Source organism: Salvelinus fontinalis, chromosome 15, assembly GCF_029448725.1.
Source record: "Salvelinus fontinalis isolate EN_2023a chromosome 15, ASM2944872v1, whole genome shotgun sequence".
NCBI classification, from domain to species: domain Eukaryota; kingdom Metazoa; phylum Chordata; class Actinopteri; order Salmoniformes; family Salmonidae; genus Salvelinus; species Salvelinus fontinalis.
In genome coordinates this window covers 2,772,409-2,788,563 of record NC_074679.1, presented here as the reverse complement: position 1 = coordinate 2,788,563, position 16,155 = coordinate 2,772,409, and the positions used below count along the sequence as shown (strand labels likewise).

General features: G+C 51.5%; 1 protein-coding gene across 1 annotated transcript in view; it reads right to left on the bottom strand.

Moving 5' to 3' along the window:
* LOC129811267 (papilin-like) overlaps nucleotides 1-16,155 on the bottom strand; it is a 116,748-nt gene that overhangs the window by 38,728 nt on the left and 61,865 nt on the right. Inside the window, exons 12-15 of the mRNA XM_055862439.1 lie at nucleotides 10,078-10,282; nucleotides 7,608-7,784; nucleotides 6,895-7,045; nucleotides 6,564-6,644 (exon numbers count right to left, since the gene is read on the bottom strand). Of these exons, the coding sequence (XP_055718414.1) occupies nucleotides 6,564-6,644; nucleotides 6,895-7,045; nucleotides 7,608-7,784; nucleotides 10,078-10,282 (614 nt within the window). The remainder of the gene's footprint in view (nucleotides 1-6,563; nucleotides 6,645-6,894; nucleotides 7,046-7,607; nucleotides 7,785-10,077; nucleotides 10,283-16,155) is intronic.

Sequence of the window (16,155 nt, the reverse complement as noted above, 5' to 3'; positions counted from 1 at the left end):
CAGTAGGACTAGGACATACACCACAGTAGGACAGACACCACAGTAGGACAGACACCACAGTAGGACAGACACCACAGTAGGACAGACACCACAGTAGGACAGACACCACAGTAGGACACACACCACAGTAGGACTAGGACAGACACCACAGTAGGACACACACCACAGTAGGACACACACCACAGTAGGACTAGGACAGACACCACAGTAGGACACACACCACAGTAGGACAGACACTACAGTAGGACACACACCACAGTAGGACAGACACTACAGTAGGACACACACCACAGTAGGACACACACCACAGTAGGACAGACACCACAGTAGGACAGACACCACAGTAGGACACACACCACAGTAGGACAGACACCACAGTAGGACATACACCACAGTAGAACAGACACCACAGTAGGACAGACACCACAGTAGGACAGACACCACAGTAGGACATACACCACAGTAGGACAGACACCACAGTAGGACAGACACCACAGTAGGACTAGGACAGACCCACAGTAGGACAGACACCACAGTAGGACAGACACCACAGTAGGACACACACCACAGTAGGACAGACACCACAGTAGGACAGACACCACAGTAGGACAGACACCACAGTAGGACAGACACCACAGTAGGACAGACACCACAGTAGGACACACACCACAGTAGGACAGACACCACAGTAGGACTAGGACATACACCACAGTAGGACAGACACCACAGTAGGACACACACCACAGTAGGACAGACACCACAGTAGGACACACACCACAGTAGGACAGACACCACAGTAGGACAGACACACAGTAGTACACACACCACAGTAGGACAGACACCACAGTAGGACAGACACCACAGTAGGACACACACCACAGTAGGACAGACACCAATGTAGGACACACACCACAGTAGGACAGACACCACAGTAGGACACACACCACAGTAGGACAGACACCACAGTAGGACTAGGACATACACCACAGTAGGACAGACACCACAGTAGGACAGACACCACAGTAGGACAGACACCACAGTAGGACACACACCACAGTAGGACACACACCACAGTAGGACAGACACCACAGTAGGACACACACCACAGTAGGACAGACACTACAGTAGGACACACACCACAGTAGGACAGACACTACAGTAGGACACACACCACAGTAGGACAGACACCACAGTAGGACACACACCACAGTAGGACACACACCACAGTAGGACAGACACCACAGTAGGACAGACACCACAGTAGGACACACACCACAGTAGGACAGACACCACAGTAGGACATACACCACAGTAGAACAGACACCACAGTAGGACACACACCACAGTAGGACAGACACCACAGTAGGACAGACACCACAGTAGGACAGACACCACAGTAGGACAGACACCACAGTAGGACAGACACCACAGTAGGACTAGGACAGACCCACAGTAGGACAGACACCACAGTAGGACAGACACCACAGTAGGACACACACCACAGTAGGACAGACACCACAGTAGGACAGACACCACAGTAGGACAGACACCACAGTAGGACAGACACCACAGTAGGACACACACCACAGTAGGACACACACCACAGTAGGACAGACACCACAGTAGGACTAGGACATACACCACAGTAGGACAGACACCACAGTAGGACAGACACCACAGTAGGACAGACACCACAGTAGGACAGACACCACAGTAGGACACACCACAGTAGGACAGACACCACAGTAGGACAGACACACAGTAGTACACACACCACAGTAGGACAGACACCACAGTAGGACAGACACCACAGTAGGACACACACCACAGTAGGACAGACACCAATGTAGGACACACACCACAGTAGGACAGACACCACAGTAGGACACACACCACAGTAGGACAGACACCACAGTAGGACTAGGACATACACCACAGTAGGACAGACACCACAGTAGGACAGACACCACAGTAGGACACACACCACAGTAGGACACACACCACAGTAGGACAGACACCACAGTAGGACACACACCACAGTAGGACAGACACTACAGTAGGACACACACCACAGTAGGACAGACACTACAGTAGGACACACACCACAGTAGGACAGACACCACAGTAGGACAGACACCACAGTAGGACAGACACCACAGTAGGACAGACACCACAGTAGGACACACACCACAGTAGGACACACACCACAGTAGAACAGACACCACAGTAGGACAGACACCACAGTAGGACAGACACCACAGTAGGACATACACCACAGTAGAACAGACACTACAGTAGGACATACACCACAGTAGGACAGACACCACAGTAGGACAGACACCACAGTAGGACTAGGACATACACCACAGTAGGACAGACACCACAGTAGGACAGACACCACAGTAGGACAGACACCACAGTAGGACACACCACAGTAGGACAGACACCACAGTAGGACAGACACCACAGCTCCATCCAGCCTGCCCATCTGCACCACCACCAGGTAGACCACACACGCACACAAGTTCAGGCAGAACAGGACAGACAGAGTCACTGTCCAGGCCAGCGCTCACTCACACACTCCAGTGCCTCCAAATATTTTAATCAGACTGTCCAATCCTACGGACCCCCGAAAACATGTCAATCAGAACAGGATAATTAGGACGGGGGGGGCTGGAGGAGAGGGACAGGGGGGTAGGGGGGCAGGTCTGTTGGAGACACAGTGACAGGGGGGAGAGGGAAAGAACCAGCAGAGTAAAGGAAGGAAGTCAGCCTTGGACAAGCAAACTGAGCCAGAACGGCCCATAGGGCAGGAGCCTCACCTGATTCTGTAGTGTGAGGCAGCCAGAACGGCCCATAGGGCAGGAGCCTCTCCTGATTCTGTAGTGTGAGGCAGCCAGAACGGCCCATAGGGCAGGAGCCTCTCCTGATTCTGTAGTGTGAGGCAGCCAGAACGGCCCATAGGGCAGGAGCCTCTTCTGATTCTGTAGTGTGAGGCAGTTAGAACGGCCCATAGGGCAGGAGCCTCTCCTGATTCTGTAGTGTGAGGCAGCCAGAACGGCCCATAGGGCAGGAGCCTCTCCTGGTTCTGTAGTGTGAGGCAGCCAGAACGGCCCATAGGGCAGGAGCCTCTCCTGATTCTGTAGTGTGAGGCAGCCAGAACGGCCCATAGGGCAGGAGCCTCTCCTGATTCTGTAGTGTGAGGCAGCCAGAACGGCCCATAGGGCAGGAGCCTCTCCTGATTCTGTAGTGTGAGGCACCCAGAACGGCCCATAGGGCAGGAGCCTCTCCTGATTCTGTAGTGTGAGGCAGTTAGAACGGCCCATAGGGCAGGAGCCTCTCCTGATTCTGTAGTGTGAGGCAGCCAGAACGGCCCATAGGGCAGGAGCCTCTCCTGGTTCTGTAGTGTGAGGCAGCCAGAACGGCCCATAGGGCAGGAGCCTCTCCTGATTCTGTAGTGTGAGGCAGCCAGAACGGCCCATAGGGCAGGAGCCTCTTCTGATTCTGTAGCGTGAGGCAGCCAGAACGGCCCATAGGGCAGGAGCCTCTCCTGATTCTGTAGTGTGAGGCAGCCAGAACGGCCCATAGGGCAGGAGCCTCTCCTGATTCTATAGTGTGAGGCAGTTGGAACGGCCCATAGGGAGGAGCCTCTCCTGATTCTGTAGTGTGAGGCAGTTAGAACGGCCCATAGGGCAGGAGCATCTCCTGATTCTGTAGTGTGAGGCAGCCAGAACGGCCCATAGGGCAGGAGCCTCTCCTGATTCTGTAGTGTGAGGCAGTCAGAACGGCCCATAGGGCAGGAGCCTCTCCTGATTCTGTAGTGTGAGGCAGCCAGAACGGCCCATAGGGCAGGAGCCTCTCCTGATTCTGTAGTGTGAGGCAGCCAGAACGGCCCATAGGGCAGGAGCCTCTCCTGATTCTGTAGTGTGAGGCAGCCAGAACGGCCCATAGGGCAGGAGCCTCTCCTGATTCTGTAGCGTGAAGCAGTTAGAACGGCCCATAGGGCAGGAGCCTCTCCTGATCATATAGCGTGAGGCAGTTTGATGTACAAGGTCATTCCCTGGACAGGACACTAGCACCAGAGTATAGAGTGGTTTAGGTGAGCAGAGTAGAGTAAATGGGACAGCCGAGACTGGTAGTCACAGTACATAACCACCGACATGTGTTAGCCTACAACGCTTTTGATAAAATAACATGTTAAAGGAATGAATGGAAGAATCAAGACCTGGGATATCACAAGGTATACGACATGAACAAAAGTATGTGGACACCTGCTCGTCCAACATCTCACTCCAAAATCATGGGCATTAATATGGAGTTGGTTCCCCCTTTGCTGCTATGACAGCCTTCACTCTTCTGGGAAGGTTTTCCACTAGATGTTGGAACATTGCTGCTATAACAGCCTCCACTCTTCAGGGAAGGTTTTCCACTAGATGGGTGAACATTGCTGCTATTACAGCCTCCACTCTTCTGGGAAGGCTTTCCACTAGATGTTGGAACATTGCTGCCGTAACAGCCTCCACTCTTCTGGGAAGGCTTTCCACTAGATGTTGGAACATTGCTGCTATAACAGCCTCCACTCTTCTGGGAAGGCTTTCCACTAGATGTTGGAACATTGCTGCTATAACAGCCTCCACTCTTCAGGGAAGGTTTTCCACTAGATGGGTGAACATTGCTGCTATTACAGCCTCCACTCTTCTGGGAAGGCTTTCCACTAGATGTTGGAACATTGCTGCTATAACAGCCTCCACTCTTCAGGGAAGACTTTCCACTAGATGTTGGAACATTGCTGCTATAACAGCCTCCACTCTTCTGGGAAGGCTTTCCACTAGATGTTGGAACATTGCTGCTATAACAGCCTCCACTCTTCTGGGAAGGCTTTCCACTAGATGTTGGAACATTGCTGCTATAACAGCCTCCACTCTTCAGGGAAGGCTTTCCACTAGATGTTGGAACATTGCTGCTATAACAGCCTCCACTCTTCTGGGAAGGCTTTCCACTAGATGTTGAAACATTGCTGCTATAACAGCCTCCACTCTTCAGGGAAGGCTTTCCACTAGATGGGTGAACATTGCTGCTATTACAGCCTCCACTCTTCTGGGAAGGCTTTCCACTAGATGTTGGAACATTGCTGCTATAACAGCCTCCACTCTTCTGGGAAGGCTTTCCACTAGATGTTGGAACATTGCTGCTATAACAGCCTCCACTCTTCTGGGAAGGCTTTCCAGCAGATGTTGGAACATTGCTGCTATAACAGCCTCTACTCTTCTGGGAAGGCTTTCAACTAGATGTTGGAACATTGCTGCTATAACAGCCTCCACTCTTCTGGGAAGGCTTTCCACTAGATGTTGGAACATTACTGCTTTAACAGCCTCCACTCTTCTGGGAAGACTTTCCACTAGATGTTGGAACATTGCTGTGGGGGACTTGCTTCCATTCAGCCACAAGAGCACTAGTGAGGTCAGACACTGACGTCGGGCGATTAGGCCTGGATCGCAGTCGGCATTCCAATTCATCCCAAAGGTGTTCGATGGGGTTGAGGTCAGGGCTCTGTTCAGGCCAGTCAAGTTCTTCCACACAGATCTTGACTAACCATTTCTGTAAGAACCTTGCTTTGTGCACGGGGGAATTGTCATGCTGAAACAGGAAATGGTCTTCCCAAAACTGTTGCCACAAAGTTGGAAGCACAGAATCATCTAGAATGTAATTGTATGCTGTAGCGTTAAGATTTCCCTTCACTAGAACTAAGGGGCCTAGCCCAAATGACGAATAACAGCCACAGGACATTATTCCTCCTCCACCAAACTTTACAGTTGGCACTATGAATTGGGGCAGGTAGCGTTCTCCTGGCATCTGCCAAACCCAGATTTGTCCGTCAGACTGCCAGATGGTGAATCATGATTCATCAACACAGAGAACGAATTTCCACTGCTCCAGAATCCAATGGGGGTGAGCTTTACACCACTCCAGCCGACGCTTGGCATTGCACATGGTGATCTTATGCTTGTGTGCGGCTGCTCGGCCAAGGAAACCCATTTCATGAAGCTCCAGACAAACAGTTATTGTGCTGACGTTGCTTCCAGAGGCAGTTTGGAACTCGGTAGTGAGTGTTGCAACCGAGGACAGACGATGTCTACGCCCTAAGTGTTTCAGCATTCGGCGGTCCCGTTCTGTGAGCTTGTTTGGGCCTACCACTTCACGGTTGAGCCGTTGTTGCTCCTAGACGTTTCCACTTCATAATAACAGCACTTACAGTTAACCTGGGCAGCTCTAGAAGTGCAGAAGTTTTACGAACTGACTTGTTGGAAAGGTGGCATCCTATGACGGGGCCTTCGTTCGAAAGTCACCTAGCTCTTCTTCAGTAAGGCCATTCTACTGCAAACGTTTGTCTATGGAGATTGCATGGCAGTGTTCTCGATTTTACATTCTGCAACAGGTGTGGCTGAAATAGCAGAATCCACTCATTTGAATGGGTGTCCACATACTTTTGTATATATATTGTGTACCTGTATGAAAGTCAAGGGCAAGTTGCCTTGGAAAGATAGATGGAGTCAGGAACAAACCTGTAGCGTGATCTGGGACGTAAGGAATGAAGCCGTGCTGTGTGTTGCCTTGTCCTCTGGGATCCTGCATACTGGGGACAACTGGACAACAACAGGAGAGAGACAGTTATATTTATAGCTGAGATTATATACATACACACCGGGGACCTCTGGACAACAAGAAGAGACGCGGAAATACAGATGTGTTCTGTAGATTATATGGTTGTGATTCATGTCTATTTCGACGACAATCAGCACACACACGCCCACACGCCCACACGCACACACACACACACACACACACACACACACACACACACACACACACACACACACACACACCATGTCTCACCCTGTGGGCTGTAGCAGGGCTGTGTGTTGCAGGTCTCCACTGTGAGGGGTTTGGGGTTGGAGTTACAGCGTTCCACTGGGTACAGGTTCCTCTCTCTGTCAGAACACATCACCTGGCGCTCACGCAGACCTGACTCACAGCTTTTAGAGCACTGGAGACGAGAGAGGAAGTAGGAGAAAGGAGGAGAGGAGAGGAGGAGAGGAGGAGGAGAGAGGAGGAGAGGTGGAGGAGAGAGGAGGAGGAGAGGAGGAGAGGAGGAGGAGAGAGGAGGAGAGAGGGGGAGAGGTGGAGGAGAGAGGAGGAGGAGAGGTGGAGAGGAGAAGAGGTGGAAAGGAGGAGAGGAGGAGAGGAGGAGAGAGGAGGAGGAGAGGAGGAGAGGAGGAGGAGGAGAGAGGAGGAGGATAGGAGGAGAGGAGGAGGAGGGAGGAGAGGAGAAGTGGAGAGGAGGAGAGTGTTCATTTGAGTGAGTGAGTAAGTGAGTGTGCGAGTGAGTGAATGAGTGTGAGTGTGAGTGTGAGTGTGAGTGTGAGTGTGTGTGTGTGTGTGTGATATCTACCTACATATGTCAATTACTCCTACAGTGTGTGTGTGTGTGCGTGTGTGTGCGTGTGCGTGTGCGTGCGTGTGCGTGTGCGTGTGCGTGTGCGTGTGCGTGTGTGTGTGTGTGTGTGTGTGTGTGTGTGTGTGTGTATGTGTCTGTCTGTGCCACTCACCAGTCCCCAGTCTCCAACGTGCCAGCTGACAGCCAGTAGGCACGCTGGCATGGAGCAGGGCTGGGTGGCTACAGGGCGGAGTGAGGCGGTGCAGGAGGTGTCTGCTAACTGGACTGATGCTGCTCCGACACACATCACCTCTCTGGACTGATCCCCTGTCCCACATGTTACTGAACACTGTAGAGTAACACACCACAGTCAGACTGATCCCCTGTCCCACATGTCACTGAGCACTGCAGAGAGCACAACATACAGTGTAGCTAGTAAAACTGAGCACTGCAGAGAACACAACATACAGTGTCAGATAAGTGCTGATTTCTGAGAACAGTCCCACAACTTTGGCGCCTTACACCTTCAGCAACAAGCTGGCCAACTAGCTAGCTACGGTTTGACCAGTCCAATAACCTTGCACCAGGCTACTAGCACGAGATTTTCCATAGTAACCATCGTCATAGCTGCCCGAGAGCGGAGTGATTTTCAGAATTAGGAACTAGCGTTATGCGGATGAGCAGAATCTAAATTCCACGTCGTACAAGACAGATCGGTTGAGCGTCGAGCGTTGTGTCGGAGTGATGCCATCTGACGTGACACGTTGGAGTGTAGTGGTGGAGCTTCCACCTTACAAATCTACAAACATCAAAAAGGTTGGGGCAGCGTTTCCCAAACTCGGTCCTGGGGTCCCCGAAGGGTGCACATTTCGTTGTTTTTGCCTTACCACTAGACAGCTGATTCAAATAATCAACTCTTCATCAAGCTTTGATTCTTTTAATCAGCTGTGTAGTGTTAGGGCAAAAACCAAAACCGATTTTGGGCAACGCTGGGTTAGGGCCAAGGGGAAGGAGAGTTGGCACCTCAGGTCTACCGCTGTTATGAATGCTGTGCCTACCACACTCAGGTCTACCCCTCTCCTGTCTGCAGTACCTACCACACTCAGGTCTACCCCTCTCCTGTCTGCAGTACCTACCACACTCAGGTCTACCCCTCTTCTGTCTGCAGTACCTACCACACTCAGGTCTACCCCTCTCCTGTCTGCAGTACCTACCACACTCAGGTCTACCTCTCTTCTGTCTGCAGTACCTACCACACTCAGGTCTACCTCTCTTCTGTCTGCAGTACCTACCACACTCAGGTCTACCCCTCTCCTGTCTGCAGTACCTACCACACTCAGGTCTACCCCTCTTCTGTCTGCAGTACCTACCACACTCAGGTCTACCCCTCTCCTGTCTGCAGTACCTACCACACTCAGGTCTACCCCTCTTCTGTCTGCAGTACCTACCACACTCAGGTCTACCCCTCTCCTGTCTGCAGTACCTACCACACTCAGGTCTACCTCTCTTCTGTCTGCAGTACCTACCACACTCAGGTCTACCCCTCTTCTGTCTGCAGTACCTACCACACTCAGGTCTACCCCTCTCTCTCTCTTCTGACTGCAGTACCTACCACACTCAGGTCTACCCCTCTCTCTTCTGTCTGCAGTACCTACCACACTCAGGTCTACCCCTCTCTCTCTCTTCTGTCTGCAGTACCTACCACACTCAGGTCTACCCCTCTCTCTCTCTTCTGTCTGCAGTACCTACCACACTCAGGTCTACCCCTCTCTCTCTCTTCTGTCTGCAGTACCTACCACACTCAGGTCTACCCCTCTCTCTCTCTCCTGTCTGCAGTACCTACCACACTCAGGTCTACCCCTCTTCTGTCTGCAGTACCGACCACCCTCAGGTCTACCCCTCTCTCTCTTCTGTCTGCAGTACCTACCACACTCAGGTCTACCCCTCTTCTGTCTGCAGTACCTACCACACTCAGGTCTACCCCTCTTCTGTCTGCAGTACCTACCACGCTCAGGTCTACCCCTCTTCTGTCTGCAGTACCTACCACACTCAGGTCTACCCCTCTTCTGTCTGCAGTACCTACCACACTCAGGTCTACCCCTCTTCTGTCTGCAGTACCTACCACACTCAGGTCTACCCCTCTTCTGTCTGCAGTACCTACCACGCTCAGGTCTACCCCTCTTCTGTCTGCAGTACCTACCACACTCAGGTCTACCCCTCTTCTGTCTGCAGTACCTACCACACTCAGGTCTACCCCTCTTCTGTCTGCAGTACCTACCACACTCAGGTCTACCCCTCTCTCTTCTGTCTGCAGTACCTACCACACTCAGGTCTACCCCTCTCTCTCTTCTGTCTGCAGTACCTACCACGCTCAGGTCTACCCCTCTCTCTTCTGTCTGCAGTACCTACCACACTCAGGTCTACCCCTCTCTCTCTCTTCTGTCTGCAGTACCTACCACACTCAGGTCTACCCCTCTCTCCCTCTTCTGTCTGCAGTACCTACCACACTCAGGTCTACCCCTCTCTCTCTCTTCTGTCTGCAGTACCTACCACACTCAGGTCTACCCCTCTCTCTCTCTTCTGTCTGCAGTACCTACCACACTCAGGTCTACCCCTCTCTCTCTTCTGTCTGCAGTACCTACCACACTCCAGACAGAGGCCCTCCACGAGACACATCGCTGCATGTTGCAGGTCTGCAGGGTGGGCGGGACGAGGGCGTAGGCTGCACAGACGGCGTCCTCCACCACACGGGGCCCTGATGCATCATGGGAGACACACTGCACATTGCGGACCTGGGAGCCGCCGCCACACGACACAGAGCACACGTTCCATTCACCTGTCGTCCAGCTGGGACGGGGAGCAGAGAGACGGGAGTTAATAACTATATGTGATTCAGAGTGGCTGCATGTGATTCAGAGTGGCTGCATGTGATTCAGAGGGGCTGCATGTGATTCAGAGTGGCTGCATGTGATTCAGAGTGGCTGCATGTGATTCAGAGTGGCTGCATGTGATTCAGAGTGGCTGCATGTGATTCAGAGTGGCTGCATGTGATTCAGAGTGGCTGCATGTGATTCAGAGTGGCTGCATGTGATTCAGAGTGGCTGCATGTGATTCAGAGTGGCTGCATGTGATTCAGAGTGGCTGCATGTGATTCAGAGTGGCTGCATGTGATTCAGAGTGGCTGCATGTGATTCAGAGTGGCTGCATGTGATTCAGAGTGGCTGCATGTGATTCAGAGTGGCTGCATGTGATTCAGAGTGGCTGCATGTGATTCAGAGTGGCTGCATGTGATTCAGAGTGGCTGCATGTGATTCAGAGTGGCTGCATGTGATTCAGAGTGGCTGCATGTGATTCAGAGTGGCTGCATGTGATTCAGAGTGGCTGCATGTGATTCAGAGTGGCTGCATGTGATTCAGAGTGGCTGCATGTGATTCAGAGTGGCTGCATGTGATTCAGAGTGGCTGCATGTGATTCAGAGTGGCTGCATGTGATTCAGGGTTGCTGCATGTGATTCAGGGTTGCTGCATGTGATTCAGGGTGGCTGCATGTGATTCAGGGTGGCTGTGTACTGTCTATGTAGCTGCTGCCCACTCTACTGTCTACGTAGCTGCTGCCCACTCTACTGTCTACGTAGCTGCTGCCCACTCCACTGTCTACGTAGCTGCTGCCCACTCTACTGTCTACGTAGCTGCTGCCCACTCTACTGTCTACGTAGCTGCTGCCCACTCTACTGTCTACGTAGCTGCTGCCCACTCTACTGTCTACGTAGCTGCTGCCCACTCTACTGTCTACGTAGCTGCTGCCCACTCTACTGTCTACGTAGCTGCTGCCCACTCTACTGTCTACGTAGCTGCTGCCCACTCTACTGTCTACGTAGCTGCTGCCCACTCTACTGTCTAAGTAGCTGCTGCCCACTCTACTGTCTACGTAGCTGCTGCCCACTCTACTGTCTACGTAGCTGCTGCCCACTCTACTGTCTACGTAGCTGCTGCCCACTCTACTGTCTACGTAGCTGCTGCCCACTCTACTGTCTACGTAGCTGCTGCCCACTCTACTGTTTACGTAGCTGCTGCCCACTCTACTGCCTACGTAACTGCTGCCCACTCTACTGCCTACGTAGCTGCTGCCCACTCTACTGCCTACGTAGCTGCTGCCCACTCTACTGCCTACGTAGCTGCTGCCCACTCTACTGTCTACGTAGCTGCTGCCCACTCTACTGCCTACGTAGCTGCTGCCCACTCTACTGCCTACGTAGCTGCTGCCCACTCTACTGCCTACGTAGCTGCTGCCCACTCTACTGCCTACGTAGCTGCTGCCCACTCTACTGTCTACCTAGCTGCTGCCCACTCTACTGTCTACGTAGCTGCTGCCCACTCTACTGTCTACGTAGCTGTTGCCCACTCTACTGTCTACGTAGCTGCTGCCCAATCTACCGTCTACATAGCTGCTGCCCACTCTACTGTCTACCTAGCTGCTGCCCACTCTACAGTCTATGTAGCTGCTGCCCACTCTACTGTCTACGTAGCTGCTGCCCACTCTACTGTCTATGTAGCTGCTGCCCACTCTACTGTCTACGTAGCTGCTGCCCACTCTACTGTCTACGTAGCTGCTGCCCACTCTACTGTCTACCTAGCTGCTGCCCACTCTACTGTCTACGTAGCTGCTGCCCACTCGACTGTCTTTGTAGCTGCTGCCCACTCTACTGTCTACGTAGCTGCTGCCCACTCTACTGTTTACGTAGCTGCTGCCGACTCTACTGTAAACGTAGCTGCTGCCCACTCTACTGTCTATGTAGCTGCTGCCCACTCTACTGTCTACGTAGCTGCTGCCCACTCTACTGTTTACGTAGCTGCTGGACACTCTACAGTCTACGTAGCTGCTGCCCACTCCACTGCCTATTTAGATGCTGCCCACTCTACTGTCTATGTAACTGCTGCCCACTCTACTGTCTATGTAGCTGCTGCCCACTCTACTGTCTACGTAGCTGCTGCCCACTCTACTGTCTATGTAGCTGCTGCCCACTCTACTGTCTACGTAGCTGCTGCCCACTCTACTGTCTATGTAGCTGCTGCCCACTCTACTGTTTACGTAGCTGCTGCCCACTCTACAGTCTATGTAGCTGCTGCCCACTCTACTGCCTATGTAGCTGCTGCCCACTCTACTGTCTACGTAGCTGCTGCCCACTCTGCTGCCTACGTAGCTGCGGCCCACTCTACTGTCTATTTAGCTGCTGCCCACTCTACTGCCTACGTAGCTGCTGCCCACTCTATTGTCTACGTAGCTGCTGCCCACTCTACTGTCTACGTAGCTGCTGCCCACTCTACTGCCTATGTAGCTGCTGCCCACTCTACTGCCTACGTAGCTGCTGCCCACTCTACTGCCTACGTAGCTGCTGCCCACTCTACTGCCTACGTAGCTGCTGCCCACTCTATTGTCTACGTAGCTGCTGCCCACTCTACTGTCTACGTAGCTGCTGCCCACTCTACTGTCTATGTAGCTGCTGCCCACTCTACTGTCTATGTAGCTGCTGCCCACTCTACTGTCTACGTAGCTGCTGCCCACTCTACTGTCTACGTAGCTGCTGCCCACTCTGCTGTCTATGTAGCTGCTGCCCACTCTACTGTCTACGTAGCTGCTGCCCACTCTACTGTCTACGTAGCTGCTGCCCACTCTACTGCCTATTTAGCTGCTGCCCACTCTACTGCCTACGTAGCTGCTGCCCACTCTACTGTCTATGTAGCTGCTGCCCACTCTACTGTCTACGTAGCTGCTGCCCACTCTACTGCCTATGTAGCTGCTGCCCACTCTACTGCCTACGTAGCTGCTGCCCACTCTACTGTCTATGTAGCTGCTGCCCACTCTACTGCCTATGTAGCTGCTGCCCACTCTACTGCCTATGTAGCTGCTGCCCACTCTACTGTCTACGTAGCTGCTGCCCACTCTACTGTCTATGTAGCTGCAGCCCACTCTAATGTCTACGTAGCTGCTGCCCACTCTACTGTCTATTTAGCTGCTGCCGAATTTAATGTCTACGTAGCTGCTGCCCACTCTACTGTCTATGTAGCTGCTGCCCACTCTACTGTCTACGTAACTGCTGCCCACTCTACTGTCTATGTAGCTGCTGCCCACTCTACTGTCTATGTAGCTGCTGCCCACTCTACTGTCTACGTAGCTGCTGCCCACTCTACTGTCTACGTAGCTGCTGCCCACTCTACTGTCTACGTAGCTGCTGCCCACTCTACTGCCTACGTAGCTGCTGCCCACTCTACTGCCTATTTAGCTGCTGCCCACTCTACTGTCTACGTAGCTGCTGCCCACTCTACTGCCTATGTAGCTGCTGCCCACTCTACTGCCTACGTAGCTGCTGCCCACTCTACTGTCTATGTAGCTGCTGCCGACTCTAATGTCTACGTAGCTGCTGCCCACTCTACTTCTATGTAGCTGCTGCCCACTCTACTGCCTACGTATCTGCTGCCCACTCTACTGCCTACGTAACTGCTGCCCACTCTACTATCTATTTAGCTGCTGCCCACTCTACTGTTTACGTAGCTGCTGCCCACTCTACTGTCTACGTAGCTGCTGCCCACTCTACTGTCTACGTAGCTGCTGCCCACTCTGTCTACGTAGCTGCTGCCCACTCTACTGTCTACGTAGCTGCTGCCCACTCTACTGTCTACGTAGCTGCTGCCCACTCTACCGCCTACGTAGCTGCTGCCCACTCTACTGTCTACGTAGCTGCTGCCCACTCTACTGTCTACGTAGCTGCTGCCCACTCTACTGTCTACGTAGCTGCTGCCCACTCTGCTGTCTACGTAGCTGCTGCCCACTCTACTGTCTACGTAGCTGCTGCCCACTCTACTGTCTACGTAGCTGCTGCCCACTCTGCTGTCTACGTAGCTGCTGCCCACTCTACTGTATATGTAGCTGCTGCCCACTCTACTGCCTATTTATCTGCTGCTCAGTGTTCCCACTGCTCTGCTGCAGCTTCTCTCTCATTGACATGGAGGTGGAAACCTCATGTTTTACACTAAAGATATGGTCGACATGTTCCAACTATGCATTACGTGCCTCAAGCGTAATTTCATGCAATTTTTTCATGTTGTAGACAAAATACATGATCGACATCGATTTCTACAAACGTTGTTTTCTGCTGTGACAGTTAAGCACATCAAACACAAGTAGAACATACAGGCAGTCAAAATAGGGACTCTTTTATAATTTTATCATTGTCATTGGCTAGTTCTTTTTTCTGCAACTCTCACTACGATAAAGCAGAATAACTATATAGATTATCATCACCAATAGGAGACAGTAACTATGTAGATTATCATCACCAATAGAAGACAGTCTAAAGAAGAATAACTATGTAGATTATCATCACCAATAGGAGAGTCTAAAGCAGAATAACTATGTAGATTATCATCACCAATAGGAGACAGTAACTATGTAGATTATCATCACCAATAGGAGACAGTAACTATGTAGATTATCATCACCAATAGGAGACAGTAACTATGTAGATTATCACCACCAATAGGAGACAGTCTAAAGCAGAATAACTATGTAGATTATCATCACCAATAGGAGACAGTCTAAAGCAGAATAACTATGTAGATTATCATCACCAATAGGAGAGTCTAAAGCAGAATAACTATGTAGATTATCATCACCAATAGGAGAGTCTAAAGCAGAATAACTATGTAGATTATCATCACCAATAGGAGACAGTAACTATGTAGATTATCATCACCAATAGGAGACAGTAACTATGTAGATTATCATCACCAATAGGAGACAGTAACTATGTAGATTATCACCACCAATAGGAGACAGTCTAAAGCAGAATAACTATGTAGATTATCATCACCAATAGGAGACAGTCTAAAGCAGAATAACTATATAGATTATCATCACCAATAGGAGACATTTCAACATACAGACCAAGGAGGGAAACCCCAGTATTTCACCATACAGACCAAGGAGGGAAATCCCAGTATTTCACCATACAGACCAAGGAGGGAAACCCCAGTATTTCACCATACAGACCAAGGAGGGAAACCCCAGTATTTCACCATACAGACCAAGGAGGGAAACCCCCGTATTTCACCATACAGACCAAGGAGGGAAACCCCCGTATTTCACCATACAGACCAAGCAGGGAAACCCCCGTATTTCACCATACAGACCAAGCAGGGAAACCCCCGTATTTCACCATACAGACCAAGGAGGGAAACCCCCGTATTTCACCATACAGACCAAGGAGGGAAACCCCCGTATTTCACCATACAGACCAAGGAGGGAAACCCCCGTATTTCACCATACAGACCAAGCAGGGAAACCCCCGTATTTCACCATACAGACCAAGGAGGGAAACCCCAGTATTTCACCATACAGACCAAGGAGGGAAACCCCAGTATTTCACCATACAGACCAAGGAGGGAAACCCCAGTATTTCACCATACAGACCAAGGAGGGAAACCCCAGTATTTCACCATACAGACCAAGAAGGGAAACCCCAGTATTTCACCATACAGACCAAGGAGGGAAACCCCAGTATTTCACCATACAGACCAAGGAGGGAAACCCCAGTATTTCACCATACAGACCAAGGAGGGAAACCCCAGTATTTCACCATACAGACCAAGGAGGGAAACCCCAGTATTTCACCATACAGACCGAGGAGGGAAACCCCAGTATTTCACCATACAGACCAAGGAGGA